This window comes from Neoarius graeffei, chromosome 3 (assembly GCF_027579695.1).
Source record: "Neoarius graeffei isolate fNeoGra1 chromosome 3, fNeoGra1.pri, whole genome shotgun sequence".
In the NCBI taxonomy this organism is placed as follows: Eukaryota; Metazoa; Chordata; class Actinopteri; order Siluriformes; family Ariidae; genus Neoarius; species Neoarius graeffei.
This window is the reverse complement of record NC_083571.1, coordinates 116,906,402-116,933,433: the sequence shown is the minus strand read 5'-3', so window position 1 is coordinate 116,933,433 and position 27,032 is coordinate 116,906,402. Positions and strand designations below refer to the sequence as shown.

The 27,032-nt window shown below is 41.9% G+C and overlaps 1 protein-coding gene across 2 annotated transcripts in view; it reads right to left on the bottom strand.

The window, feature by feature from the left end:
* otofa (otoferlin a) overlaps nucleotides 1-27,032 on the bottom strand; it is a 238,015-nt gene that overhangs the window by 52,963 nt on the left and 158,020 nt on the right. For both annotated transcript variants that reach the window (XM_060917975.1, XM_060917976.1), the window contains exons 10-25: nucleotides 23,144-23,206; nucleotides 22,946-23,030; nucleotides 22,675-22,834; nucleotides 22,112-22,298; nucleotides 20,556-20,742; nucleotides 20,176-20,399; nucleotides 13,588-13,696; nucleotides 13,236-13,419; nucleotides 12,775-12,895; nucleotides 12,576-12,676; nucleotides 6,237-6,327; nucleotides 6,021-6,137; nucleotides 5,763-5,915; nucleotides 5,375-5,564; nucleotides 3,754-3,878; nucleotides 3,484-3,618 (exon numbers count right to left, since the gene is read on the bottom strand). In XM_060917975.1, coding sequence (XP_060773958.1) covers nucleotides 3,484-3,618; nucleotides 3,754-3,878; nucleotides 5,375-5,564; nucleotides 5,763-5,915; nucleotides 6,021-6,137; nucleotides 6,237-6,327; nucleotides 12,576-12,676; nucleotides 12,775-12,895; nucleotides 13,236-13,419; nucleotides 13,588-13,696; nucleotides 20,176-20,399; nucleotides 20,556-20,742; nucleotides 22,112-22,298; nucleotides 22,675-22,834; nucleotides 22,946-23,030; nucleotides 23,144-23,206 — 2,232 coding nt within the window. The remainder of the gene's footprint in view (nucleotides 1-3,483; nucleotides 3,619-3,753; nucleotides 3,879-5,374; nucleotides 5,565-5,762; nucleotides 5,916-6,020; nucleotides 6,138-6,236; nucleotides 6,328-12,575; nucleotides 12,677-12,774; nucleotides 12,896-13,235; nucleotides 13,420-13,587; nucleotides 13,697-20,175; nucleotides 20,400-20,555; nucleotides 20,743-22,111; nucleotides 22,299-22,674; nucleotides 22,835-22,945; nucleotides 23,031-23,143; nucleotides 23,207-27,032) is intronic.

Sequence of the window (27,032 nt, the reverse complement as noted above, 5' to 3'; positions counted from 1 at the left end):
TGTGATGGTTTGCTGTGATTTATTTGGGTTGCTGTGATTTTGGTGTGTTCACATAATTGGTTGATTGCTGTGATTTCGCTGTGTGCTGCTAATTGACTGCTACCTACACTGATCTTGTATTTGCGGCTCTCTAATTGCTTAGATGGATCAGCTGTTTGGACAATTATTACCTGACCTATTGAAGCACTTGAAAGATGAAGGGGTGGGGTATAAAAAGGGGACCTTTTCAGTATTAAGGAGGAGTTCAACAGGGCGTGAAATCGTTAAGAGGTGCCCGTGGACGGTGTGAGGCCGGTAACGGCCCCCGCCCCGCCGGGGACGCGGACTTCTCGGAGTCGGGTTGTTTGGGAATGCAGCCCAAAGAGGGGATCGGACGCCGCAGCAGATGCATAGTTACCAGTGGAAGATCAGCGGGCAGATTGAAGGAAGGAAGGAACGAACGGACGAAGGAAGGAAGGAAGGAATGAACAAACGAATGAACAAACATACAAACAGTTTTTCTCTGCCTGCGCTGTGCTGTTTCCCTGATTTGCTGCCTTCTTTTGAGGTGCGTCGGCTGCGGACTTAGGAAATCGTGACCTAGCCAACGGGAATCTGGAGTCAGCTGTACTTAATTCAACGCTCGCTAACGACAGGGTAAAGGGACGTAAGACTTCTCCTTCCCTGCTGTTTTTGCCTTGTTGTTGTGTACGTCGGCATTGTTTGATGCTTTCTCTTTTATTGCCCGAGGTGTGCGCTGACTCCGGGCGAGCCATAGACGTTTTTGGGACTCCCCCGCTGCTACCTGGATGCTGGAGCTGTGACGTCATGCGTAGGGCTTCCCCGCGCATTAGGCTTCCCCACGATTTCAGCGCTTCTGGGACTGGGATTCCTCTTTGTGCGGACTGCGCACTGCTGAGACGGGACAATTTTATTTTTCTTTTATTTTTTTCTTTCTTTGTAGCTTGGTGCTATTTTTAAAGGATAATTTAGTTATCTATTTACTAAATAAAGCATGCATATTTTTTTAAGCTTCTGTTTTTGTGATCCTTCTGTGTCCTGGGCATTTGCTGTTAATTAAAGGGTTAAAAAGTCCCTTACGGCCGACATATAAAGCTGCAGGGGTGCCTACGGCCATTTGTACACGTAGGCTTTGATTGAGAGAAAACCCAATTTCATTTAATTTCATTTCATTGCATTGCATCGCTTCAATTCAATATGCCAAAGGGAAGAGGAGGATAGAAAAGGTGTCAGAGACGGCGGCAGAGAGGGAGGAGAGAGAGAGGGAGGAGAGAGAGGACAAGGAGCAGTGAGGACGAGGATGAAGACCACGACAATGGCCAGCAGGCCAGGAGTTTGAGACAAAGTCTTTGCGGAGGGATTCAAAGTATGCTGAAATATATATATATATATATATATATATATATATATATATATATATATAACCCTCTCCAATTGCCGCAGTGCGACAAACCAACGCCGTTGGTACGCACAACGTACAGATTGTGCGCAGTTCTTGCAACCTTCACACGAAGCCTGCATGGAACGCACGGTCAGTACGATTAGTGCACGTTTGAAGGTGCGTTGGCTGTACGAATGAAGCGACAGCCGTACGTCCGAGCAGCCTCAGGTTTCGTGCGTACCACGCACGTTCGACTTCAGGGTTGTACGTTGGGTGCGTGGTGATCTTCCTCCGTCATGGTCACCACAACTACGTTCTCCACGAACAAAAAAAAAAAAACGCAGTGATTTGGGAAACGCCAAAAATCGCACGGCCAAAAAATCGTACGTCCGGTTGTGACCGAGGCTATACGCTCCAGCTTGCCTGTGACCTTGTACAGGATAAATGGTTATGGATAATGGATGGATAGTTTAAATTAATTTGTGTCAATAAAAACAAAGTTGCACTTATCATCGGACCTTAATTTAAACTTATTTTGGCTTGAGTTAAACCCAGTTGGGGGCAGCCATGGCCTGAAGGTTACTGAAGCAGTCTTGAACCCAAAGAGGCACCAGTTCAATTCCCAGGACCAGGCAGGAAAAATGTGAGGTGATTTAAGTGAACGAACAGCACTTTCCCTTCCCTCTGTATCATAGTTGAAGTGCCCTTGAGCAAGGCACCTAACCTCCAAATGCTCCCCAGGCGCTGTAGCATCGCTGCCCACTGCTCTGGGTATGTGTGTGTGTGTGCGCTCATTGCTCACTTGAGTGTGTACACTGCTTCAGATGAGTTAAATGCAGAGGAGGAATTTTGCTGTGCTTGAGTGTACATGTGACAAATAAAGGGTTCTTAATTTAATTACAAATCTGTCAGTATAATCACTTAAAGATGTTATAGTTATACGTATTAATAACAACTATAATAGTAGTTGATTGTAATTGCTAATGAATTAAAAGAAAAAAAAGTGGCTATGATCCCTCTGTGTCTTCTTTGAGAAGCACCATGGGTATAATCCAAGATTTCTCTGGATAATATGTGTACTACAGCCTGCTTTTACAGCAAACGTGCCATTCAATAGCAAGGCAGGGCCAGAGGAACAAACAGGAACAAACACTGACTCAGGACAATAGCAAACATTTAAACTCTTATCACAGCGAAACAAGGTTCATTATCTGTCCATTACAGACTCTAAAAATGCAAAAGTATCCTGCATTAGAGTTTAATGTTAAAGGTAGACTCCTTTCAGATTTTTCAAGTCTAGGTCATAAAAAGAATTTTCCTGACACCCAATTAATTTTTAGTGGACCAAAAGCTACTGATTTTGAATGACAGACTTCCAGTTTTATTAGGTTTTTATTTAATAGAACAATTAATGAGTTTAATGCCTCATGGCCCTAAATTCTCTGCTATTTTTTCTTGCTTCACCATGACCCAATTCAAGATACTACATCATGCATCCTGTGGTGGGCTTTCCCCGTTCACGCAAGGCATTGTGGGATACAAATTTGAAAGCAGAGAGAAAAATGGAGGACGTGAGTGTGCGAATGAAACGTGAAAGAGCGACTACAGTAACGGAAAGAAAGTGAGAAGAAAAGACGTTATGTTATATATGAAGGAAAGGAAACGCAGGACCAAACTAATAAATATGGTCGCTCAGCGAGCACCTCGGTGTGATCAGCTGTTCGTTTAGCGACAGAATGATGGAACTGTCAGTGCACGCTCAAAGGGAAACCTGTAGATGGCAGTAATGCAACACTGTGGATGCCAGCTGCCGTAAAACCCAAAAGAAGAAGGTAAACCTGCGCATGCGCACACGGACTTCCTCTGTCTGCTTGACTGCACGAAGCGAGCGATTTCATGCACATTATTTGCTTTAATCCCCTCAAATTAAATAACTCCCCAGCCACAGAATGGCCTGATATTTTGTGAGATATTACAGAAATAAACAGATATCACAATCACCACATTTCAGAAGGAACTAACTTTCACCGATTTTATGAAATCGAAAGGCTGTCTAGCTTTAAATGGCGTAATTATACACAAACATAAAATTGAAACCTTACCACAGTATCCTGGTCATAAATTTCTATGACAATGATTGGAGGGTCATCACGGAGTTCACTGGCTTCACCGTAAAGCTCAACATTATCAAACACCAGCAACTGGTCCCATGTTGGACAAAGAGTCTCACTGAGCACCTGAAAGAACCCAACAGATGCTGACATTATGTAATTCAGAAAAACATACGTGTGTAAATATGAAGAGCGTAGTGCGTAGCACACCTCATTAAAACTGAAATAAATCCATAGGTAAAGTGTTAGAGAGAAACACACCTCTGTGACTTGGCTGTATGTGGAAAAGAAGACCCTGGCGAAAGGATCCGACAGGCCACTATCATCTGCAGCAAACAGGCTACGGGCCTGATACATGTGAGCCCTGAGCTGGAACACCTGCATACCTAAATGGGAACATGGGGGCTTTAAAAACAATAAAAGATCATTTTGGAAATATCTAAATGACATACTGACTGTTATTACTGTATGTAAAGTAACTCTACAGAACACACATCTAAAATGTCTTTATATAAGTCATAAAGTTGCATAAGATAATAATGAGCGATGTTACAGGGATATTTTAATTCCGGGAAGAATTTTAAATCAAGAAAACAGCGCACAGTTTACAAGGTCAGTCAACAATCTGTTCTACTGGAAAGAAAAAAAAATTACAGCTCCACTTTGTGAGTGCAGCACAGACTGAGTGAGTATAATCCTGTAATACTGCAATTAAAGGAAATGCTGAACTAATTAGATTGAAAGTGGAAATTAGCACATATATTAATATCCATAATAATTATATAACAGGAGTTGAAAGTTATAATAGCAAAAAAGGACTTTCTTTAGAATTTTCCTCCTTTCAACTTAAAAATAAATATAACACCATATTATATTATATTATATTATATTATATTATATTATATTATATTATATTATATTATATTATATTATATTATATATTTGTTCATCTGGGCCAAAGCACCAAAAGAATAAACTGAAAGAAATGCTGAATATATTATAGAAAATTGCAGCTCTTTCTTTCCTTCTTTTTGTATTTCTTTCAAAAATTTTCTTTTTGAACTTTCTCTTTTTCTCTCCTATGAACTTTCTCTTTCAAACATTTTCTTTCTTTCAAATTTTTTCATCTTTCTTTCAAAATTTGTCTCTTTTGAACTTACTTTCAATCTTTCTTTTGAACATTCTATCCTTTTGTATTTCTTTCAAAATTTATATTTTGAACTTTTTCTTCTCTCTTTTAAACTTTCTTTCTTTTGAACTTTCTAGTTTTCTTTCAAACATTTTTTCTTTTTGTATTTCTTTAAATTTTTTTCTTTTGAACTTTCTAACTTTCTTTTGAAACTTCTCTCTCAATTAACTTTCTCTCTTTTTAACTTTCTCTTTCAAATTTTTTCATTCTTTCAAACTTTGTCTCTTTTGAACTTTCTATTGCTTTTTTGAATTTTCTTTCAATCTTTGTTTCAAACTTTCTTTTGAACATTCTTTCAAATTTATTTCTCTATACAAACTTTCTTTCAAACTTTCTCTCTTTTGAATCTTTCTTTTGAACATTCTTTCTTGTATTTCTTTCAAAATGTTTCTTTTGGACTTTCTAACTTTCTCTTTTATGAACTTTCTTTCTTTCAATATTTTTTCTTTCAAACGTTGTCTCTTTTGAACTTTCTTACTTTTGCACTTTTATATCTCTTTCAAACTTTCTTTTGAACCTTCTTTCAAATTTCTTTCTTTCTTTTTAACTTACTTAAACCCAACTTCACTAAATACCCAACATGATAATTTTGCTCTTATTTGTATTTTGTAACCAGACTGATAGGTAAGAAATCTCCCTAAGTCTCTCTGAGCACAGCCTTCAGAAACGATGATCTCCAGGCTGTATATTTACTGTTATAGATGAGGTTAATGGGAGGCACAGACTGTAGGCCTGTGCTTTTTGCTGCTTTAGTTTCCTCAAAGCCACTGGGGAGGCCACTCAGGAAGTCCTTCCTTTGCTTGTTCAGACCAAACCAGAAGTACAACTCCATCTTAGCTTGAACTGTCCAGCCTGCTGGGCCAAAGCTCTTCTTTCCAGGTAACTGTGCATAATCATCAAATTTTTATTATCAACATTATAAAAGTTCCACTAACACCAGCACACAACTAACACATATCAATACTGTGGATGTGAATATAATATTGATGTACTATTATCTACTTTTTAGGCTCAATATTAAAGGAAAATCAGACGGGACAAAAAGTACTTTAGTGAGAAAGAAGGACACGGAGAGACTTACTCTGAGAAAGACAGCTTTGACTTTCCCACAGTCTTTACCCATCTCCTCATCTACAATCGAGTAGAGGATGTCTTTTGAAGGAATCCGTGCGTATGCTATACGTTTATTGTTACTTATCATCCATATGAACACATCCGGAATACAGTGCTGTGGCTGGGAAAAAAAAAGAAAGAAAGATATTTTCTCCCAAAATCTAGACAGACAGACAGACAGACAGATAGAAAATGCTGAAATGTTGGATAGTGTTGTTCATCTAACCTCATCAGCCATGAATCGGAGCTTCTGCAGGAAATTCAGAGCCAGTTTTAGTTTGTCTCGCACAGTGTTTTTCTTCACTTGTGAGCGTATGGTTTTGGCCTGCTGGGCCATGCTCTCCTACAAACAACACAGCTCATTATGTGTTACAGCTCATTATGTTTGATCTTTTATTAATTCTACATGGTGCATGGGTATTGTGTAAAAATAATGCTATACCATCTCTCTAAGACAGAACTTCAGCCTTTCCCGATCCAATCTGGTTACACCAGCCTGATTCTGATCTTTATTGGCCAGGGTGACAAATCGACTGTCAGAACAAAAATAGGAGAAGATGAGACGTTTCTAAAATTAAATCAATTGATTCTGTATTTGGCAAATAAGTCATATTACATTATACAGAACTTATAAAGCTGCTGCTGGTGATTATTTTATTATTATACCATAGCATGGTAGAATCTGGCAGATCAGAAAGTGTGCATTATTTTTGTATAACAGCACAGGTAGTTCAGACTGTGATAGGAACAGTAACATTAGTGTGCTTATTCTAATATGTCAATGTTTCTATAGTAGCAGTTCATACACAGGCACTTGTACGGTGGACACTCCACATAATCTAAGACTAATAATAAAGAAATTTAAAGTGCTAGTCTTATGAAAATGACATCATAAAATAAAATCCCGGGTTGTCTGTGCTCAAATAGGTTATAAAGTTCATCGATAAATAAAAAATTGGTTCGTCTCGTCTCGTCTCGTCTTCTTCCGCTTTATCCGGGACCGGGTCGCGGAGGCAGCAGTCTAAGCAGGGAAGCCCAAACTTCCCTTTCCCCAGACACCTCGGCCAGCTCCTCGGGAAGAACACCGAGGCGTTCCCAGGCCAGCCGAGAGACATAGTCCCTCCAGCGTGTCCTGGGTCTTCCCCGGGGCCTCCTCCCGGGGGGACATGCCTGGAACACCTCCCCGGGGAGGCGTCCAGGAGGCATCCGAAAAAGATGCCCGAGCCACCTCAGCTGATTCCTCTCGATGTGGAGCAGCAGCGGCTCTACTCCGAGCTCCTCCCGAGTGACTGTGCTTCTCACCCTATCTCTAAGGGAGCGCCCAGCCACCCTGCGAAGGAAACTCATTTCGGCCGCTTGTATCCGCGATCTTGTCCTTTCGGTCATTACCCAAAGCTCATGACCATAGGTGAGAGTCGGAACGTAGATCGACCGGTAAATTGAGAGCTTCGCCTTTTGGCTCAGCTCCTTCTTCACCACAACGGACCGGTAAAACGACCGCATCACTGCGGAGGCTGCACCGATCCGCCTGTCGATCTCACGCTCCATCCTTCCCTCACTCGTGAACAAGATCCCGAGATACTTAAACTCCTCCACTTGAGGCAGAACTTCTCCACCAACCTGGAGAGGGCAAGCCACCCTTTTCCGGTCGAGAACCATGGCCTCGGACTTGGAGGTGCTGATTCTCATCCCAGCCGCTTCACACTCGACTGCAAACCGCCCCAGTGCATGCTGAAGGTCCTGGTTTGAAGAAGCCAACAGGACAACATCATCCGCAAAAAGCAGAGATGAAATCCTGTGGTTCCCAAACAGGATTCCTTCTGGCCCCTGGCTGCGCCTAGAAATTCTGTCCATAAAAATTATGAACAGAACCGGTGACAAAGGGCAGCCCTGCCGGAGTCCAACATGCACTGGGAACAGGTCTGACTTACTGCCGGCAATGCGAACCAGACTCCTGCTCCGTTCGTACAGGGACCGGACAGCCCTTAGCAAAGAGCCCCGAACCCCATACTCCCGAAGCACCCCCCACAGAATACTACGGGGGACACGGTCGAATGCCTTCTCCAGATCCACAAAGCACATGTGGACTGGTTGGGCAAACTCCCATGAACCCTCGAGCACCCTATGAAGGGTATAGAGCTGGTCCAGTGTTCCGCGACCAGGACGAAAACCGCATTGTTCCTCCTGGATCCGAGGTTCGACTATTGGTCGAATTCTCCTCTCCAGTACCCTGGAGTAAACCTTCCCTGGGAGGCTGAGAAGTGTGATTCCCCTATAATTGGGGCACACTCTCCGGTCCCCTTTCTTAAAAAGAGGGACCACCACCCCAGTCTGCCACTCCAGAGGCACTGTCCCTGACCGCCACGCGATGTTGCAGAGGCGTGTCAACCAAGACAGCCCCACAACATCCAGAGACTTGAGATACTCAGGGCGGATCTCATCCACCCCCGGTGCCTTGCCACCGAGGAGCTTGCAAACCACCTCAGTGACTTCGGCTTGGGTAATGGACAAGTCCACCTCTGAGTCATCAGCCTCAGTCTCCTCAGTGGAAGACATGACGGTGGGATTGAGGAGATCCTCAAAGTATTCCTTCCACCGCCCGACAATGTCCCCAGTCGAGGTCAACAGCTCCCCACCCGCACTGTAAACAGTGTTGGCAGAGTACTGCTTCCCCCTCCTGAGGCGCCGGACGGTTTGCCAGAATTTCTTCGAGGCCGACCGATAGTCCTTCTCCATGGCCTCCCCGAACTCCTCCCAGTTCCGAGTTTTTGCCTCCGCAACTGCCCGAGCTGCAGCACGCCTGGCCTGCCGATACCCGTCAGCTGCCTCGGGAGTCCTGGAGGTTAACATGGCCCGATAGGACTCCTTCTTCAGCTTGACGGCATCCCTTACTTCTGGTGTCCACCACCGGGTTCGGGGATTGCCGCCACGACAGGCACCGGAGACCTTGCGGCCACAGCTCTGAACAGCTGCGTCCACAATGGAGGTAGAGAACATGGTCCACTCAGACTCAATGTCCCCCGCCTCCCTCGGAAGCTGGGAAAAGCTCTCCCGGAGGTGGGAGTTAAAGACCTCCCCGACAGAGTGCTCGGCCAGACGTTCCCAGCAGACCCTCACCATACGTTTGGGCCTGCCAGGTCTGTCCAGCTTCCTCCTCCACCAACGGATCCAACTCACCACCAGGTGGTGATCAGTTGACAGCTCAGCCCCTCTCTTCACCCGAGTGTCCAAGACATAGGGCCGGAGATCAGATGAAACGACTACAAAGTCTATCATTGACCTCCGACCTAAGGTGTCCTGGTGCCACGTGCACTTATGGACACCCCTATGCTCGAACATGGTGTTCGTTATGGACAAACCGTGACTAGCACAGAAGTCCAATAACAAAACACCACTCGGGTTCAGATCGGGGAGGCCGTTCCTCCCAACCACGCCCCTCCAGGTGTCACTGTCATCTCCCACGTGAGCATTGAAGTCCCCCAGTAACACAATGGAGTCCCCAGTCTGAGCACTCCTCAGTACCTCTCCCAGGGACTCCAAGAAGGCCGGATACTCTATACTGCTATTTGGGCCATAGGCACAAACAACAGCAAGAGCCCTCTCCCCAATCCGAAGGCACAGCGAGGCGACCCTCTCGTTCACTGGGGTAAACTCCAACACATGGCGGCTGAGCTGGGGAGCTATAAGCAAGCCCACACCAGCCCGCCGCCGCTCACCACGGGCGACTCCAGAGAAGTGGAGAGTCCAGCCCCTCTCGAGGAGCTGGGTTCCAGAGCCCAAGCTGTGCGTGGAGGTGAGCCCGACTATCTCTAGCCGGTACCTCTCAACCTCCCGCACAAGCTCAGGCTCTTTCCCCCCCAGCGAAGTGACATTCCATGTCCAAAAATTGGTTCAAAAAAGATAATTTTTGCATCTGAATTCTGTTCCAAAAATCACTAAAAGCTTGTCTGCCATTGTTAGATTTATAGCACCAATTTATAGGTCAGCGGCGCTGCATGTGTGACGTCACATGCGCAACAGAGTGATTATAAATGAATCTTGCAATGGCCTTTTCCTTCGCGCCAATTCCGTGATTACTGCCGTTATTTAGCCTTGTATAAAACTTCAGAACTGCTATCAGTTGGTGATACTGGACATTCAAAGTTACTCTAGCTACCAACTACGTCATGTTTCTTTTATTGTTTATTGTTTAAAAGGATAAAAGACGAAGAACAACTAATCAATTCAAGCAACAGGCTAAACACAAGCTGGACACTTCCTGTGCAGCAGTGGGCTCTTTGGGACGGCGCTTCGGATTTCGGTTTCCAAATTGCAGGAACTGCTCCAGCGTGCCAGACGTTGCTCAAATCCTTCTATGTGAATCTGCCTCACAAATTTATCTTTTTCAAAATGTATAAAGCAAACACCAAACCGTCCTCTCAGCTTGAAGTTACCTCTCTTTATCTGTACAAATCGAACCCATTTGTTCTGTAAGTTCCTGCAAACTTTGGGCTGTAATGGATCAAAATTCCACTTTATTTATTTTTCTAAATCGGCTACACTTGAACAGCCTTGAACGACACACCTCTTAGGAGGCATGCTTTGGTTTTAATTTTGTTCTGGAATAAAAAAAATTGTTAAAAATGTGCTACACTTTGCAAAGCACACGAAGCCAGAAATGCTGTGAACTTTCAAGCGTTGGCCGTATGACGAATTAACCTTGGCCTTTGAATTAACAATAACTCACCAGGAATGCATTCATGTAATGGTGGACTCAAAGAGGCAAACTTTACCACCTAAATAGAACATGTTCCTGGTCTCATATTAAAATTCAATTTAGACATTAAACTATTTAACATGTCTAGTTTTATAAGGTATAATTTCCAGGGGTGATGTCATTTTCGTAAGACTAGCACATTAAAAACAAGTTGATTTTACATTAATGGAATTTAGCAGACACGCTTATCCAGACCAATGTATAATGTATCCAGAGCAGCCTGGGGAGCAGTTGGTGGTTAGGTGCCATGCTCAAGGGCACTTTAGCCATTCCTGCTAGTCCAGGGATTCAAAACGGTGACCTTTTGGTCCCAAAGCTGCTTCTCTAACCATTAAGCCATGGCTTCCCCTGGCCTACTGGTTGAAGAAGTATCAAGTTGCTATGGCACACTTGCATGTGACGTCACAGCTGATCCAGATTGTGACAGACGCCATCTTGTCGGTCAAACGCCATATTTCCGCCTTCTACTTCTACTTCTGGTTCTACTTCTACCTTTTCTTCTGGAAAACCCTACTATATACAATTCTACTACAACGGCTGTGGCTACAAGCTCTCCCTACCTGTGCACGTTTTTTTATGTTTTTTGTGTGTATTTTTGCGTGTTGTTCATCTGTACCGGACTTCAATATCCACTACAACCGTATGGACTTACTGGACATGGGTTTCCAGCAGAAAATGACGGTTTGTAGCGATTTCCATTGCATGCACAACATTCCGGACGAGAAAAAAAAAAAAAACATTCCGGACGAGATAACGAGACCAGCGGGGTCTCCGTGGATTGTTATCGGAAGCAAAGCGAAGGAGGCGGCGCCGGGAGTGGAAGCAAAAGCAAGGCTGCAGAGCCGGCCTGTTGACTAAGCTCAGAAAACAGCTACTCAAACCTCCACTGCTAAGCCTCTATCTCTCCAACGCCAGATCCATGGTAAACAACACGGACGATTTGGAATTACAGCTGGAATTACCTTATTCTATTCTATAATCGGCTGGTCAGTGCAGTACTAGTAATACTTAAGTGACTTACCCATCCAATGAGGATTCTTGTTTACAAGATGCCACATCTAAGTCGCTGAGAAATCCTGAATTTCTGTAAAGATAACTGTCCAGAGATTTATAAGCACGCAGTGCTTCACCACTGAACAGCGAGGGAAAGTTGATGAGGTAATTATACACGTCTGGGTATTCCGCTGGCAGTTCAACATCCACTGACACAGTCGTGAAAACTCCGTCCGGTAATCGATAAGGGTCACTAATCTGTAGATCGTTTATTTTAGACATATATCTAGTTGTCTGTTCATTAGAAAAATGAGCCGTGTAGTCCGTCGGTTGAAATTGATCCATTCTGTACATGAGTGCAGCAGTATTCAGCGGTGTTGTTGCCCGACAAGATGGCGTCTGTGTACTTTCCGGTCACGTGACTGCAAGATCTCTATATGCTACTTTGTTTAACAACAGTGATGTGGTGATTTCTTTTAGTTGTTTCTACACATAATCTCATCTCATCTCATCATCTGTAGCCGCTTTATCCTGTTCTACAGGGTTGCAGGCAAGCTGGATCCTATCCCAGCTGACTACGGGCGAAAGGCGGGGTACACCCTGGACAAGTCGCCAGGTCATCACAGGGCTGACACATAGACACAGACTACCATTCACACTCACATTCACACCTACGGTCAATTTAGAGTCACCAGTTAACCTAACCTGCATGTCTTTGGACTGTGGGGGAAACCGAAGCACCCGGAGGAAACCCACGCGGACACGGGGAGAACATGCAAACTCCGCACAGAAAAGCCCTCGCCGGCCACGGGGCTCGAACCCGGACCTTCTTGCTGTGAGGCGACAGCGCTAACCACTACACCACCGTGCCGCCCCTCTACACATAATAAGGAGACATAATAACACACTCCCGATCATACCATTATACAAACATAATGCACTCCTCTGGCACGTCATGCCGCATCACACACCTGGCCCCTAGTTGCTATATCACTATTAAAATGAGGTTTTGGCAAGTTTATGCACACATACTTGCAGCCAGTGCTCAGTTCCTCCAGAACACCCCTCAGTCTGCGTTCAGGATAAGCCTTTTCTGTCTTCATAATCTCCTGAACATCATTCAGACCCTCTTCCTATCAAACACACACAGAGCTGGGAAAAATATTTCTTCATCTTGTCACACAAATATCTTTTTCTCAATTCTGGAAAATGCAAGGACAACTTGTCAAACCAGTTTATCTGCGATCTTGTCCATGATGTTTGAGTTGTAGAAACGTCTTCTGTGATCTTGCCACCAACTCTTGATATAGATGCAAGGCTTCTTTTCAAAATATGGCAAATGGAAGTAATTGCTGAAAAAAAGTAAATTGCACAAGTTTCAACAAGTCCTGAAATGAGGGCACTGGTAAATAATTCAGTTGATCAATTTAAACTGACTGGAGACAGAAAATTAATTATTTGATGGTCTCAGTCTGGCAAAAAAAGATACTTGGTGAGTCACGGTGACTTCAGGTTCTCAAAACTCTGTTTCTTTCTCAAATGGAAATTACAAACATTCATTCATCATTTCAATACTAATATGTATTTAATTAATAACATCATGAGGATTTTATTAATTAAACACAATAACATCTTTCCTTAATCTTTGGGCTTTAACCCCACAGGTGTCAACTCTGTTCTCTTGAGACTGACCTGTCAGTGATAACAGGCTTCATGACAGGGGTAGAGGACACTGACACCAGATCACTATCCTCCTCAGGCTCTTCATCACTGGAGTTATGAATCAGCTCAGACTCCTCATCGTCACCCTCCCCTCTGCCCTTCTTCTTCCTTTTTACTGGTTTGCTTGCACCATCGAGCTGGTTACCATAGTTACCTAGGAAAGGAGAAAGCATAATTGGAAAGGTTATTTGATTCAAAAATGTTGTCTCTTGTTAAGCGTACTTCAGTGAAACAAATTTTTAAGCACTATGCATTTTTATGCATGTTCCAGGGACATGAAATAAACAACCTTATCGTCTTCAGGCAAATATCATTTACCCACCAATAGTGACCTCAAAGATGATCGGTTTGTCTCCTATCTTCCTGTCAATCATAGTAGCCTCTAGGAAGGCTCCAAACAGAAAAAACTCCTCGACTTTCCCTGTTGAAACCTGAACACAAAGATAATTTGGATATTCTTAGGAATCAGTGTATCTCAACTGAGCAGCTTGATTCTGTTTGTAGTTTAAGATAACACTTTTTATTCTCTCCTCATTCACTGGATATGGGCAATCATGCGCTCTGATTGGCTACTCTACTACTAGGATATCAGCTCATATACCATGAGTAGAGAAAAACAAAATGGCAGAGCGTGTTGCTAAACCAACAGAGGATGAAATAAAAACTCTATTCGAAAACAACCCCCCCCCCAAATAAAAAAGCAACAAAATATGGAATGAAAGTATTTGATGGTAAGAACTTTTTTTCAATAATTATTATTATCACATTTTTCACAAATTGCTCCTGTCATTTCACCAGTTTGTTTATATTCTAAGCAGAAATTATTTTGTCAGATGTTTTGTATAAAGTTTATAGAATTTGCAAAAAATAAAAATGTATTCATTCTCAAAATCCAGTGAATGTGGATAGAATAAAACAGTTAAACAAACAGTTATTCCACTCAATCTCGTTATACATGGTTTATCAGCTCATGTACGACTTGATTTCATGGAATAACTGTTAAATATTCACTTTTAACAACCGAAAATCACAAAGCAGCTTAACACGAATCAATAAACAGTTTACCTAAAAAGGCCAAAATAAGGTACAAATTGACTGTAGACCATGGCCATAATAAAATGACTTTTTTGCAAATCTTATCTTAAACATAAGTCAGATTTGATTCCCTAATGAGCACGCCAGAGACAACAGTAGCAAAGAAATCCTCCGAGACACACAAGAATGAAACCTTCACAGGAACCAGTCTCAAGGCCAATTTATGCTGACAACGCAGTCCTCGCAGATGGCGTCGCAGATGGTGTCTGCGTAGCCCCCCCCCCTTCGCAGACGCTCTGCGCGCACCTCCCAAAAATTGTGACCACCGCAGAAGCCTCGCAGACAGCGTCGCAGACAAGAGGGCTCTGATTGGTCCACTCTACATCCGCTGTACACGCACTTCCGCTTCCCTACTTTCCCGGTTTGGTTTGTTTTCACGACCGCCATTTTTAAAAACACGAGCGAAGATGGAGCAGCACGAAGAGCGGTTGATCGAGGAAGTGAGGAAGTACGTACATCTATACGACTCCAGTTCTAGTCATTATAAGTAACCGGAGGATAAACACTCCACTAACCGCACCCACCAACTACTCCTAGCGATTTCGCGACTTCACGCCCCCTTGCGTTGTGGCGGTGAATAACATCGCGCACGCCTATTACTCCCCGCTCAACGATAAATTACAACTGTCTGCGAAAAGCTATCTGCGAAAGCCTTGTCGCAAGAGCATGCAGAGGCCCTCAGTCTGAAAAGGGAACCCACCCTCTTCTCAGTGACAATAGATAGCAGGATTATAAATCATGACAGAATACACATATAGATGAGTAGTGTTGAAAGGATGTTCAGTATGATCATATTGTGAATAAGAGTACAAATATCCTCAAAGCTACAGGGAAATCTTTTTTATTATTATGGCATAACGTTGTTAGCTACCAATCTACAGTATCAAGGTGGAATTATTCACTGAAGAAAGGATGTGAATTGGTCATGAACTCTTGGGAAATATTTAAAGTATCCATGTGGGACCATCCACAGGAGCCGGAAGTGAGTCAAAATTGCAGAAGCAGGATGAATCAGAGAAGAGGACTAGCAGTAGAAGTGAATTATATAGAACTGAGTATAATTCCCCTCAATATATTTCTGTCCAGAACCCCATTTTCTTCTGAACTTAATTCCAAACCAGACATGGTGAGACAGACTAGTGAGCATATCACTACAGGGACGTGGCTGCTCTGACAGCTCCAGCCATCAGTTTCTAGGGAAGAGTTACAGTAGTGGTTTCCTGTTGCCTTCTACTGGATTATTATAGAAGTTTTCTCCTCTCAACCATTCACACACATTCACACCTACGGGTAATTTAGAGCCACCAATTAAAGGGGAACTGAAGGCAAATTTTTTTATTATCAAAATTCTATTTATCTCATTTTATTAAATATAGGAATGCATTTTTGATCGCTATTTTGTCGCTGCTATAGCAAGTTATGAGTGTTTGAAATATTCTCTGTGATATATCAGTCCATATGTCAAAGCAATGGCCGTAAACGAGATTCGCTAAGACCTGTGCGAGACATCGTAGGACGGAAGTAAAACGTACAGCGGAAATCAAAGTGACCAACATCTGCCAACGTTGTCAAAAGCTGCGCGTGCCCTCTTTCGAATGCTGACGTAATCACACCGGAAGTTTTGTTTGTTTTGATAGCAATCAAGAAAGTTTGAGAAAAGTAGGCAGTAATCGTCATTTAAACTCATTTTTGTGCAATATTTTGTTTGGAAAACAGTTTTCAAAATGGCAGCACTGACACCTGGCTGACACGTCACGTTTTGAAGTCTTGCACAAGTCTCGTGAAGATCGCGCGGATAAGCGACGCCTGCCGTGGACCAAACGAACTAAATTCAACACGGCTAAAAACCAAACAGGCCGATAAGTATAATATTTAATTGCAATTAGTTGCCAATATGAGTCACGATATAAGGTTAATAAAACGGAAAATGTAATTGAATAACACGTTAATTAAGAAATAAAGCAAGTTTAAAAATGACTTCAGTTCCCCTTTAACCTAACCGTTGACGCAAAACTGCGTCACAGTTTTTGAACTGTGGGGAAACTGGAGCACACCCACGCAGACACAGGGAGAACATGCAAACCCCACACAGAAAGGTCCTTCATCAGCCGTGAGGTTCAAACCCGGAACCTTCTTGCTGTGAGACAACCACTAACCACTACACCACCGTGCCATCCATCCTCTCCTAGTGCCCATTATTACACCCATTTTTGTTCTGGCTGATTATGGCTCAAGTGAGTCAAATCAGTTCATTTCATTATTTAAAAAAAAAAAGTGTACCATTATGCAAGTTTTGCCCTCAGGTTTACTCTATAAAAAGTAAACGAACTGTGAGGTATGGAGTGTTTTGGGTCTCATTAGAGCATTGCTGTATGTTATATTGCTGTAACACTTTATGACTGCTCCTGTCAATTTCTAGATGTTTTCACATTGAGAAATCTCTGCGCAAACCAACCGCAGGGGACAACCAATCTTCACCCCTTGGAAAAAGATAAATACTGTATGTGAGGTCCCCTGGGTGCAAATGCAACCCACGCAAAAAGAGATCCAAACCTGAGGGTACAGTACCAATGATTTCTCCACCATTCACAAGTTAGAGTAGCCAATCCATCTACCAGCATGTTTTTGGATGAAACAGACAAAGATTTTTAATTACAAGAGTGAGAATTGTAAATAAGGCCCAGGCAGTTTCAGGCTCAATACTGGCTCAAACACACGCTTTAAATTAAAGTTCATAGATATATTGGTGGGTGCTTCCTCATTATCTACTTATGTGTAGTTACTTTATGTGTCTTTTTTTTTTTTGTGAAACAGCCTAATACAGTGTCTTGCAAAAGTATTCATCTCCCTTTGTGTTTGTCCTGTTTTGTCACATTACAAGATGGAATTAAAATGGATTTTTGGGGGGTTAGCACCATTTGACTTACAAAACTAGCCTACCACTTTAAAGGTGCAAATTGTTTTTTTTTTTTAATATTGTAGACAATGGTGTCTTTGTTGCATCTCTGATTAATGCCCTCCTTGCCCAGTCTGTGAGTTTTGGTGGGTGGGGCCTTCTCTTGTCAGGTGTGCAGTGGTGCCATATTCTTTCCATTTTGCTATAATGGATTTAATGGAGCTTTGTGGGATATTCAAATTTGGGGGTATTTTTTATAACCCAACCCTGATCTGTACTTCTCCACAACTTTGTCTCTGACCTGTTTGGAGGCTCCTTGGTTTTCATGTTGCTTGCTTAGTAGTGTTGCAGAGTCAGGGTCCTTCCAGAACAGGTTGATTTATACAGACATCATGCGACAGATCATGTGACACTTTGACTGCACACAGGTGGATCTTAATCAACTAATTATGTGACTTATGAAGTGAATTGGTTGGACCAGCTCTTATTTAGGGGTTTCATACAAAAGGGGGTGAATACCTATGCACACTCCAGATTTCTGTGCGGTTTTTTTTTATCTTAATTATTGTTTGTGTCACAATAAAACAACAATTTTCACCTTTAAAGTGGTCGGCATGTTGTGTAAATCAAATGGCGCTAACCCTCCAAAAATCCATTTTAATTCCAGCTTGTAATGCAACAAAACAGGACAAACACCAAGGGGGATGAAAACTTTTGCAAGACACTGTACAAAGGTTTCCAGCCCTTGTCCTCAAGTCCTCCCTCTCCTGCACATTTCAGTGTTTTCCATGCACTAATACACCCACTTCCACTCAGGAAGGACTGTTAATCAGCTGATTAGTTCAGTCACTGTTGGGAGCAGGAAAAACACTGAAATGTGCAGGAAGGCATGTACTCCAGGACCGGGGTTAGGAACCTGTGGCTCAACGTCCATCAGATGTCACTGTGACAACAGTGAAAAATGACAAAAAAAAAATCTTGTCTTGACCAAAACTTAAATTAAACCTCAACTATAAGAAAATATAAATATAGAATATTTTACCAAAATGGTGTAGAAATGTATTTATCTGCTTTCTAACCTTGCCTTAGCTCTCTGCATGCAAAAATCATGTTTTAATGAGATAGTTTAATCAACGCAGCGGTAAATCCAGACTTCATTGTCCATGATGCATCTGCACTGTCACATTGCCAAAACACAGAAGAGCTCTGTGCTTTGTCACACTGTGCACTCTGTATAGAGTTTAAATGATCTAATAAAAAGACATTAACTAAAAAAATTAACCAACATAACTCATCTGTGATTACTTCCCCACAAAAATTAGTGTGATTGGAGATCGTCAAGTGAAGAAGATGACTTTCAGGTGATGAGATAAAGACTGATATGGATGATACTGATAACCAGTGAGTACTTATTTTCTACTGTAAACATATAATTCTTTAAAAATTGGGAGTAATGTTGTTTTCCCATAAGTAGATTACATTATAAATGTTGAGCTAGGTGGGGCATCTTTCAGTGGAACTGGACTAAAATCTTTAAATGTGATTTTCTCAGTTCACTTTTGGAGGTAACCAGATTAAAATGCTAGAACTTTACTTGTGGTTGAGATGCATGCAAAAGAGATGCATATTTCAGTTAAACCCTGCAGTTTCCAGAATTTTTTTTATATATAAGGAAAGAATGAAGTGCAAGGGGAACCATCATGGAAAGACAAACCACTGAACCACTGCATGGAAGGTACCACTGTCAGATAGAAGAAGTGGCTGATATTGAAAAATCCTACCAATGACTGAATAAAGCTGAACTGAAAGACAGCACAGAGACACTAATCATAGCTGCACAGGAACAGGCCCTAAGCACAAGCTCGATAAAGGCCGGGGTCTACCACACCAGGCAGGACCCCAGGTGCAGACTGTGCAAAGATGCCCCTGAGACAATCCAGCACATAACAGCAGGATGTAAGATGCTAGCAGGAAGAGCATACATGGAACGCCATCACCAAGTGGCTGGCATAGTGTACAGAAACATCTGTGCTGAGTATGGACTGGAAGTCCCAAGGTCAAAGTGGGACACATCAACGAAGGTGGTTGAGAATGACCAAGCTAAGATCCTGTGGGACTTCCAGATACAGACAGACAAACTGGTAACGGCTAACCAGCCGGACATGGTAGTGGTGGAAAATGGGAGAACAAGGCTGTGGTGATAGATGTGGCAATACCAAGTGATAATAATATCAGGAAAAAGGAACTTGAGAAGCTTGAGAAATATCAAGGGCTGAAAGAAGAGCTAGAAAAGATGTAGAAGATGAAGACAACAGTGGTCCCCATGGTGCCCTCAGTGCAGTGATCCCCAAACTGGGAGGGTGGCTCCAACAGATCCCAGGAACAACATCCGAGATCTCTGTCTAGAAAAGCACAGACCTAGGAACAGCTAAGATATCACGCAGTACCCTCAGACTCCCAGGCCTCTGGTAGCCTTCTTTATATATATATATATATATATATATATATATATATATATATATATATATATATATATATATATAGAAAATTTCCAAATATGAATATGTTAAGGGTTTTTCTCAGGCTGATACACACATGAGGAAATATCACAGTCTGTAGGAACGAATAACAATCAATCAATGGTATTCAACATTCCCCATACCTTTCTGTTTTGTCAAACTATTCTTTCCCAATGGCATGAGTCTACTCATCATATGATGAGTAGAAATTTATTTGAAACTAAATAAGTTCTCATATATTGACAAAATGCTTTGCCAATCACTTAAAAAATAATTCATTGTTCTAAGTCATGAACACATTAATTAATTAGTAAATTAAAGTCTTGTCTGTGGTGTATAGTAATTCTGCTTAATCAACCACTGTCTTTTCAACACATGCCTGCAATATTTAGTATCTTACTTCTGAAATATTTGAGATGGGCTCCATTTGGACCTCAGTGGAGATGCTTATATCTGAAGAGGACATGTCCAAGATCTCCACAGCAAGACCAATGAGGAGGCGGGCCCTGAAAGACACACCCTCTCCGAGCCCTTCGTTTAAGTCCTGGTGCTCGTCCATTAGCGTGTATTGGCGTGTGGAGCCGTACATGTTCACCCAGGTTGGCCCCAGTGTGGGTAGAAAGCCTAAAGAGGGGACAAAGAGGTGAGCCAAAATGCTTCTGCTTCTGGGAAGACATCAATTTCCTTGCTAATGTCTTAAACTGTGCACTCTATAAGTCCACTTTCTGTTCCCATTTCAAAGTTCTTATACAGTGGAGACAGCATGCCCTTTCCTTGTACCTTTGTCTCCATCATTTGAAATCTTGCGCAGGTCAATAAAGTGAGTTCCTATGGCAACATCGTTAACCTTATCGGAATCCCTGATCTGAATTTTCATGCGTCTACACAAGGGTGGGAACAGCTCAGTGAAGATGATTTGCTCATTCCAAATAGGTTCATAGGTGCCCTTCTGCACTGTGGTTTTCCCCTGTGGACACATGCACATGTAAAGCACATCATGTAAAGGCCTACTTCAGTGAAGCAATCACCTTAGATACAGACTATATTCTTGTAAAAGCATTGTAGATAAATAACACAGAGTACACGAGCATATAATGTGAGTCCATTATTAGTGGGAGAACATTTGTGTGCTGTTCTTTCTACTTCCCTATTCTCCGTGGATTAAAGATAGACTGCCTTTCAGATTTTTCAAGTGTAGGTCATAAAAAGAATTTTCCCTGATGCCCAATTATTTTTGTTTAGTGGACCAAAAGCTACTGAATTCGAATCATAGACTTACAATTTTATTATTATTATTATTATTATTATTATTATTATTATTATTATTTTTAATAGAACAATTAATGAATTTAGAACCATGTGGCCCTAAATTCTCTGCTATTTTTTCCTGCTTCCCCATGATCCAATTCAAGATACTACGTCATGCATCACGTGGTGGGCTTTCCCTGTTCGCACAAGGCATTGTGGGATACAAATTCAAAACAGGAGAGAAAAATGGAGGACATGAATGTGCAAATGAAATGCAAAAGACCAACTACAGTAACGGAAAGCGAGAAGAAAAGACGTTATGTTATATATGAAGGAAAGGAAATGCAGGACCAAACTAATAAATATTGGCACTCAGCGAGCACCTCGGTGTGATCAGCTGTTCGTTTAGCGATAGAATGATGGAACTGTCAGTGCACGCTCAAAGGGAAACCTGTAGATGGCAGTAATGCAACACTGTGGATGCCAGGTGCTGTAAAACCAAAAGAAGAGGAAGAAGGTAAACCTGCGCATGCGCACACGGACTTCCTCTGTCTGCTTGACTGCGCGAAGCGAGTGATTTCATGCACATTATTTGCTTTAATCCCCTCAAATTAAATAACTTCCCAGCCACAGAATGGCCTGATGTTTTGTGAGATATTAAAGAAATAAACAGATATCACAATGAGTGCATTTCAGAGGGAACTAAATTTCACCGATTTTATGAAATTGAAAGGCCGTCTAGCTTTAATGTGATTGTTGTAAGTGGTAATTCAGTAAACTTTAATGATAAATTCAAGGCACTGTCTCATACACACATACTATGGACTAGGTAATATAGCTGAATAGTAATACAGTTGACGAACTGTCATATTATTAAGTGTGAACGTGTGCAGTCTTGCCGCACCGGGCAGCTATTATACATCAAACGGAGTAGGCAACGAAGACAGACAGCCTTTATATCTATACATAATACAATGTGTGATATTTTTCTAGCTTTGATTTTTTTTTCTTTAAAAAAAAAAGATCATATGCACTGCAACTTTAACAGAGCACTGAGTAGTGTTAGGTGTTAGGCAGAGTTGGTGTACCTTCTGCCCAGAGAACTGCACTTGAACATAAGGGTCCACGAGGTCTCTATTGTCTCCAATTAAAGCCTTTTTCACATTGGCCATGATGCTGGCATTCATTTTTGGCAGCCCTTCTGCTCGGAAGATCTTCACATAGATGCGGGCCCACTGCCTCTCCGCTGGGATGCCCTCAGGCATCATAAGATTCCTGAAAGGAATTTAGGCTTATATAACAAAGAAAGCATTTTGGTTTTGTATCTCATGCAAATGCGGTAATCTTTAAGCTATATTACAGATGTTAACTAAATTGTTTATTTGTTTACTGTTTATTTGCACATAAAAGAAACAAGTCATTTTGTTAAAACAGAGTCATAACAATTACATGAAATAAATGAGACTCATAATTAAGTACATGGGGATTGTGATCATGGAAACGCTACGCAATCATGAGCAAAAATCGTTCATTAAATTTCATTAAATGTCCTATCCAACTAAAAGAATATTGAGTGTAATTACCAAACAGGTTATCTTTGGATTTAAACTCATTTTGACTGTCTGAATAGTTTCATAACAAAATATTTTACCCTTCTATGTCATCATCGTCTGTCTCAGTGGCCTTGTGTGGGGTCTTAATGTTGTCCCCTTTCCCTATCACCGCTATGTCGCATTTTACATAGCCTTTGCAGCCTGCTGTGATGTCGTCAGGGTCAGTCAGCATGGCCCATTTATGGTAGAACTGGTGCTCTTCATCAAGAAGCCATCAAAAGAATTAAAGAGTGATTAGTATTGGGTAAACAATTTATTTATTAATCCAAAATATAGTCATCTACACTGTGTCTGTTGTCATTTACTTACCAGGCTGTGTGTAGATTGTTCCAACATCTATTTTAAAAGTGCCAACTAGTGTGCCACTTCGCAGTAGGTTTTTGGAATGAATGACCTGCAGGATCATCAGAGGAGCCAATAACATCCAATGCTTATGTTTTAAATAGAACTTTACATACACATTTCTAATACTAGGGTTTCCTACTATGGCAAATGGCGTGTACTCACGGAGATCTTCAGGATCTTATCAAACATGACATCAGGTGGAACATGGAAGTCAAAGACAATGTACTAGGAAAAAAAATAAATAAAATGCAGCAATCAGCAAAGTTTTACAAATCAAGATTTCATCATGAAAGTGAATCTATTATTATCTCTTAAAAGTAGGACAACTTGGGGCGTCGTGGCTCAGGTGCTATACCATGAATGCGGGTGACCCGGGTTCGATTCCGGCCCGAGGTCATTTCCCGATCCCGTCTCTCTCTCCTGCTCATTTCCTGTCTCTACACTGTCCTATCCAATAAAGGTGCAAAAAGCCCAAAAAAATATCTTTAAAAAAAAGTAGGACAACTGATGCAAATACTGTACAAGTTTCCACTAGTACAGTCTTGGACATGTTCAATTCATAAAAAAGATTGTTGTTTTTAAATTGTACGCAAACAGTATATTCTAATTATATGCAACCATTGATCAAAAGTAGAGCCTTTATCTCAAATGCCTGTCATAGTTCATCAGCTGAAGGATAGAAGAAATACTAAAACGAAGAAAAAAAATAGAAAAAGAATTAAGATGTTGATTTCAGGAAGTCTATGGTCAGTTTAGATGCTTTTGATACCTGCTTAACTTCACTGACCATCAGTAAATGCTAACAATAACTGTCTCAAGTTTTAAAGGTTTTTCTGAAGAAACAACTGTGTTAAGCTACTTAAAAAAAAAAAACTGGAGTCATTTCATGATACAGGAAGGTAACATGTTCACAAGGGAGCTATCGAGATCTCTCTGGTGCCTAGCTGGGAAGAACAGTAGCAACATTCCAGAGGAAGCATTTTTTAATGAAAATTTTATGGTGTCACCTCACAATGTTAATACAATACATCTTCAGTAACAACAACCAGCCAACAGAACAGCATCACTGCACCATTCTTCAGAAAAAAAAAACATTCCAACAACTGATGGTTGAAAATCTCCATCTGTATTGATTTGTAATGGCCATTATTTCTAAGGCAATAAGTGAACCATGACGCCTACATCATAACCTAGCCATGTTTATAACTTTAATTAAACAATAATATCATCTGGTTGTTTTGGCACGACTCGAACTGATAATCAGATCATCAATTTTTATCCCCCGCTGGCCGAAAGGCCTGAAGGAGGATTATGTCGTGGCGATGTCCATCCATCCATCCATCCCGGGAAGGGTGCTCACATTCAGAAATCAACTCCTCTCACAATTTTTGGAGGAATTTCACCAAACTTGGCAGGATTCTTTGCTATATGTCATTAATATGCATATTGCAATTTCATTCAATTTGGTAACATTTTACCAGAGTTGCAGCCCTTGATTAACAAAATTATAATTTGACAATTTCATGAGTGTTTTCCTTCTGAAGTCAACTCCTCTCACAATTTTTGGAGGAATTTCACAAAACTTGGCAAAAGGCCTTGTTGTATGTCAGTAGTATGCATATTGTTATTTTGTTCAATTTGGTCACATTTTACCAGAGTTGTGGCCCTTGATTAACAACCTTGTACTTTCACAATTTCATGAAGGTGTGCTCGCCTTCTGACATCAACTCCTCTCACAAGTTTTGGATGAATTTCTTGAAGCTTGGCAAAAGGCCTTGTTATATGATGGTAATATGCATATTACCGCCACGATAATATGCATATGCTAACCACTACACCACCACGGGGCGGCACGGTGGTGTAGTGATTAGCACGGTCGCCTCACAGCAAGAAGGTCCAGGTTCGAGCCCCGTGGCCGGCGAGGGCCTTTCTGTGTGGAGTTTGCATGTTCTCCCCGTGTCTGCGTGGGTTTCCTCCGGGTGCTCCGTTTTCCCCCACAATCCAAAGACATGTAGTTAGGTTGATGTGGGATAGCCTTGGGCTGAGGTGCCCTTGAGCGAGGTACCGAACCCCTGACTGCTCCCCGGGCGCTCTGGTGTGGCTGCCCACTGCTCTGAGTGTGTGTGCATGTGTTCACTGCTTCAGATGGGTTAAATGCAGAGGATGAATTTCACTGTGCTTGAAGTGTGCATGTGACAAATAAAGGTTTCTTAAATTAAATTAAAGCGATTTAATTTCGCTTGTGAAAATTTTACCAGAGTTTTGACCCTTGATTAAATAACTTCCATCCATCCATTATCCGTAGCTGCTTATCCTGTCCTACAGGGTCGCAGGCAAGCTGGAGCCTATCCCAGCTGATTATGGGCGAGAGGCAGAGTATACCCTGGACAAGTCACCAGGTCATCACAGGGCTGACACATAGACACAGACAACCATTCATGCTCACATTCACACCTACGGTCAATTTAGAGCCACCAATTAGTCTCCCATGCAGACACGGGGAGAGCATGCAAACTCCACACAGAAAGGCCCTCGCCGGCCACTGGGCTCGAACCCAGGACCTTCTTGCTATGAGGCGACAGTGCTAACCACTACACCACCATGCCACCCAATTAAATAACTTGTATTTAACAATTTCATGAGGGTGTACATGATTCTGAAATCAGCTCCTCTCATAATTTGTGGAGGAATTTCAGCAAACTTGACAGGCTTATTTGGTATATGTCAGTTATATGCATATTGCAATTTCATTCAATTCAGTCACATTTTACCAGAGTTATGGCATAGTTGCCAGCGGGGGATATTGTGCTCTCAGAGCACTCTTGTTCTTTGGCTAATCAGACACAAGGTACACCACTACTCTTGCCAGGGCAGTTGGGGGTTAGGTGCCTTGCTCAAGGGTACTTCAGCCAGTCCTGCTGGTCCAGTGAATCAAACCACTGACCGTTTGGTCCTGAAGCGGCTTCTCTAACCATTAGCCCATGACTTCAATTCAAACTATTAATTTAAGGTCAGACAATGTAAGTGACCCTGTAGTTAACAATATAACTGTATCAGATCAGCAATTAGAATGTTTTACTCCCCTTAGAGAAAATGAATTACTTTCATTAATCTAAGCATCAAAAACCTCAACTTGTGTACTAGATCCCTTACCTACACGTCTGTTCAAACAGATAATACCTGAAGTAATTGAACCGCTTCTAAAAATAATAAATTCTTCTCTTACGATTGGTTATGTACCCAAATCCTTTAAACTAGCAGTTATCAAACCCCTGATTAAAAAACTGACCTTGATCCCTGTCAGCTGTCCAATTTTCAGCCAATATCAAACCTCCCCTTTATCTCCAAGATCCTTGAAAAAGCTGTGGCACAGCAGTTATGCTCATATTTACATAGGAATAACATCCATGAAATGTATCAGTCAGGATTTAGACCTCATCATAGCACAGAGACAGCTCTGGTTAAAGTAGTAAATGACCTACTGTTGGTGTCTGATCAGGGCTGTGTCTCACTGCTTGTATTGCTTGACCTTAGTACAGAATTCGATACCATTGATCATTCCATTCTTCTGGATAGACTAGAAAATGTTGTGGGAGTTAAGGGAACAGCCCTCTCCTGGCTCAGGTCTTATTTAACTGATCGCTTTCAGTAAATGGTGTAAATGGTGATTTTTCTAGACATACTGAGGTGAAGTTTGGTGTTCCACAAAGTTCTGTCTTGGGTCTACTGCTTTTTTCTTTATATATGTTCCCTCTGGGTGATATTATTCGTAAACATTGTATTAGTTTCCACTGTTATGCTGATGACACACAGTTGTATGTTTCTGCAAAACCTGATGAGAGACACCAGCTTAATAGAACTGAGGAATGTGTGAAGGACATTAGACACTGGATGCTTATTAACTTCCTTCTGCTTAACTCTGACAAGACTGAAGTACTTGTATTCGGACCACATGCAGCTAGAAGTAAGTTTTCTGATTCCACAGTAACTCTGGATGGCCTTTCTGTTTCTTCACGTGTAGCAGTAAAAGACCTCTGAGTGATTATTGACC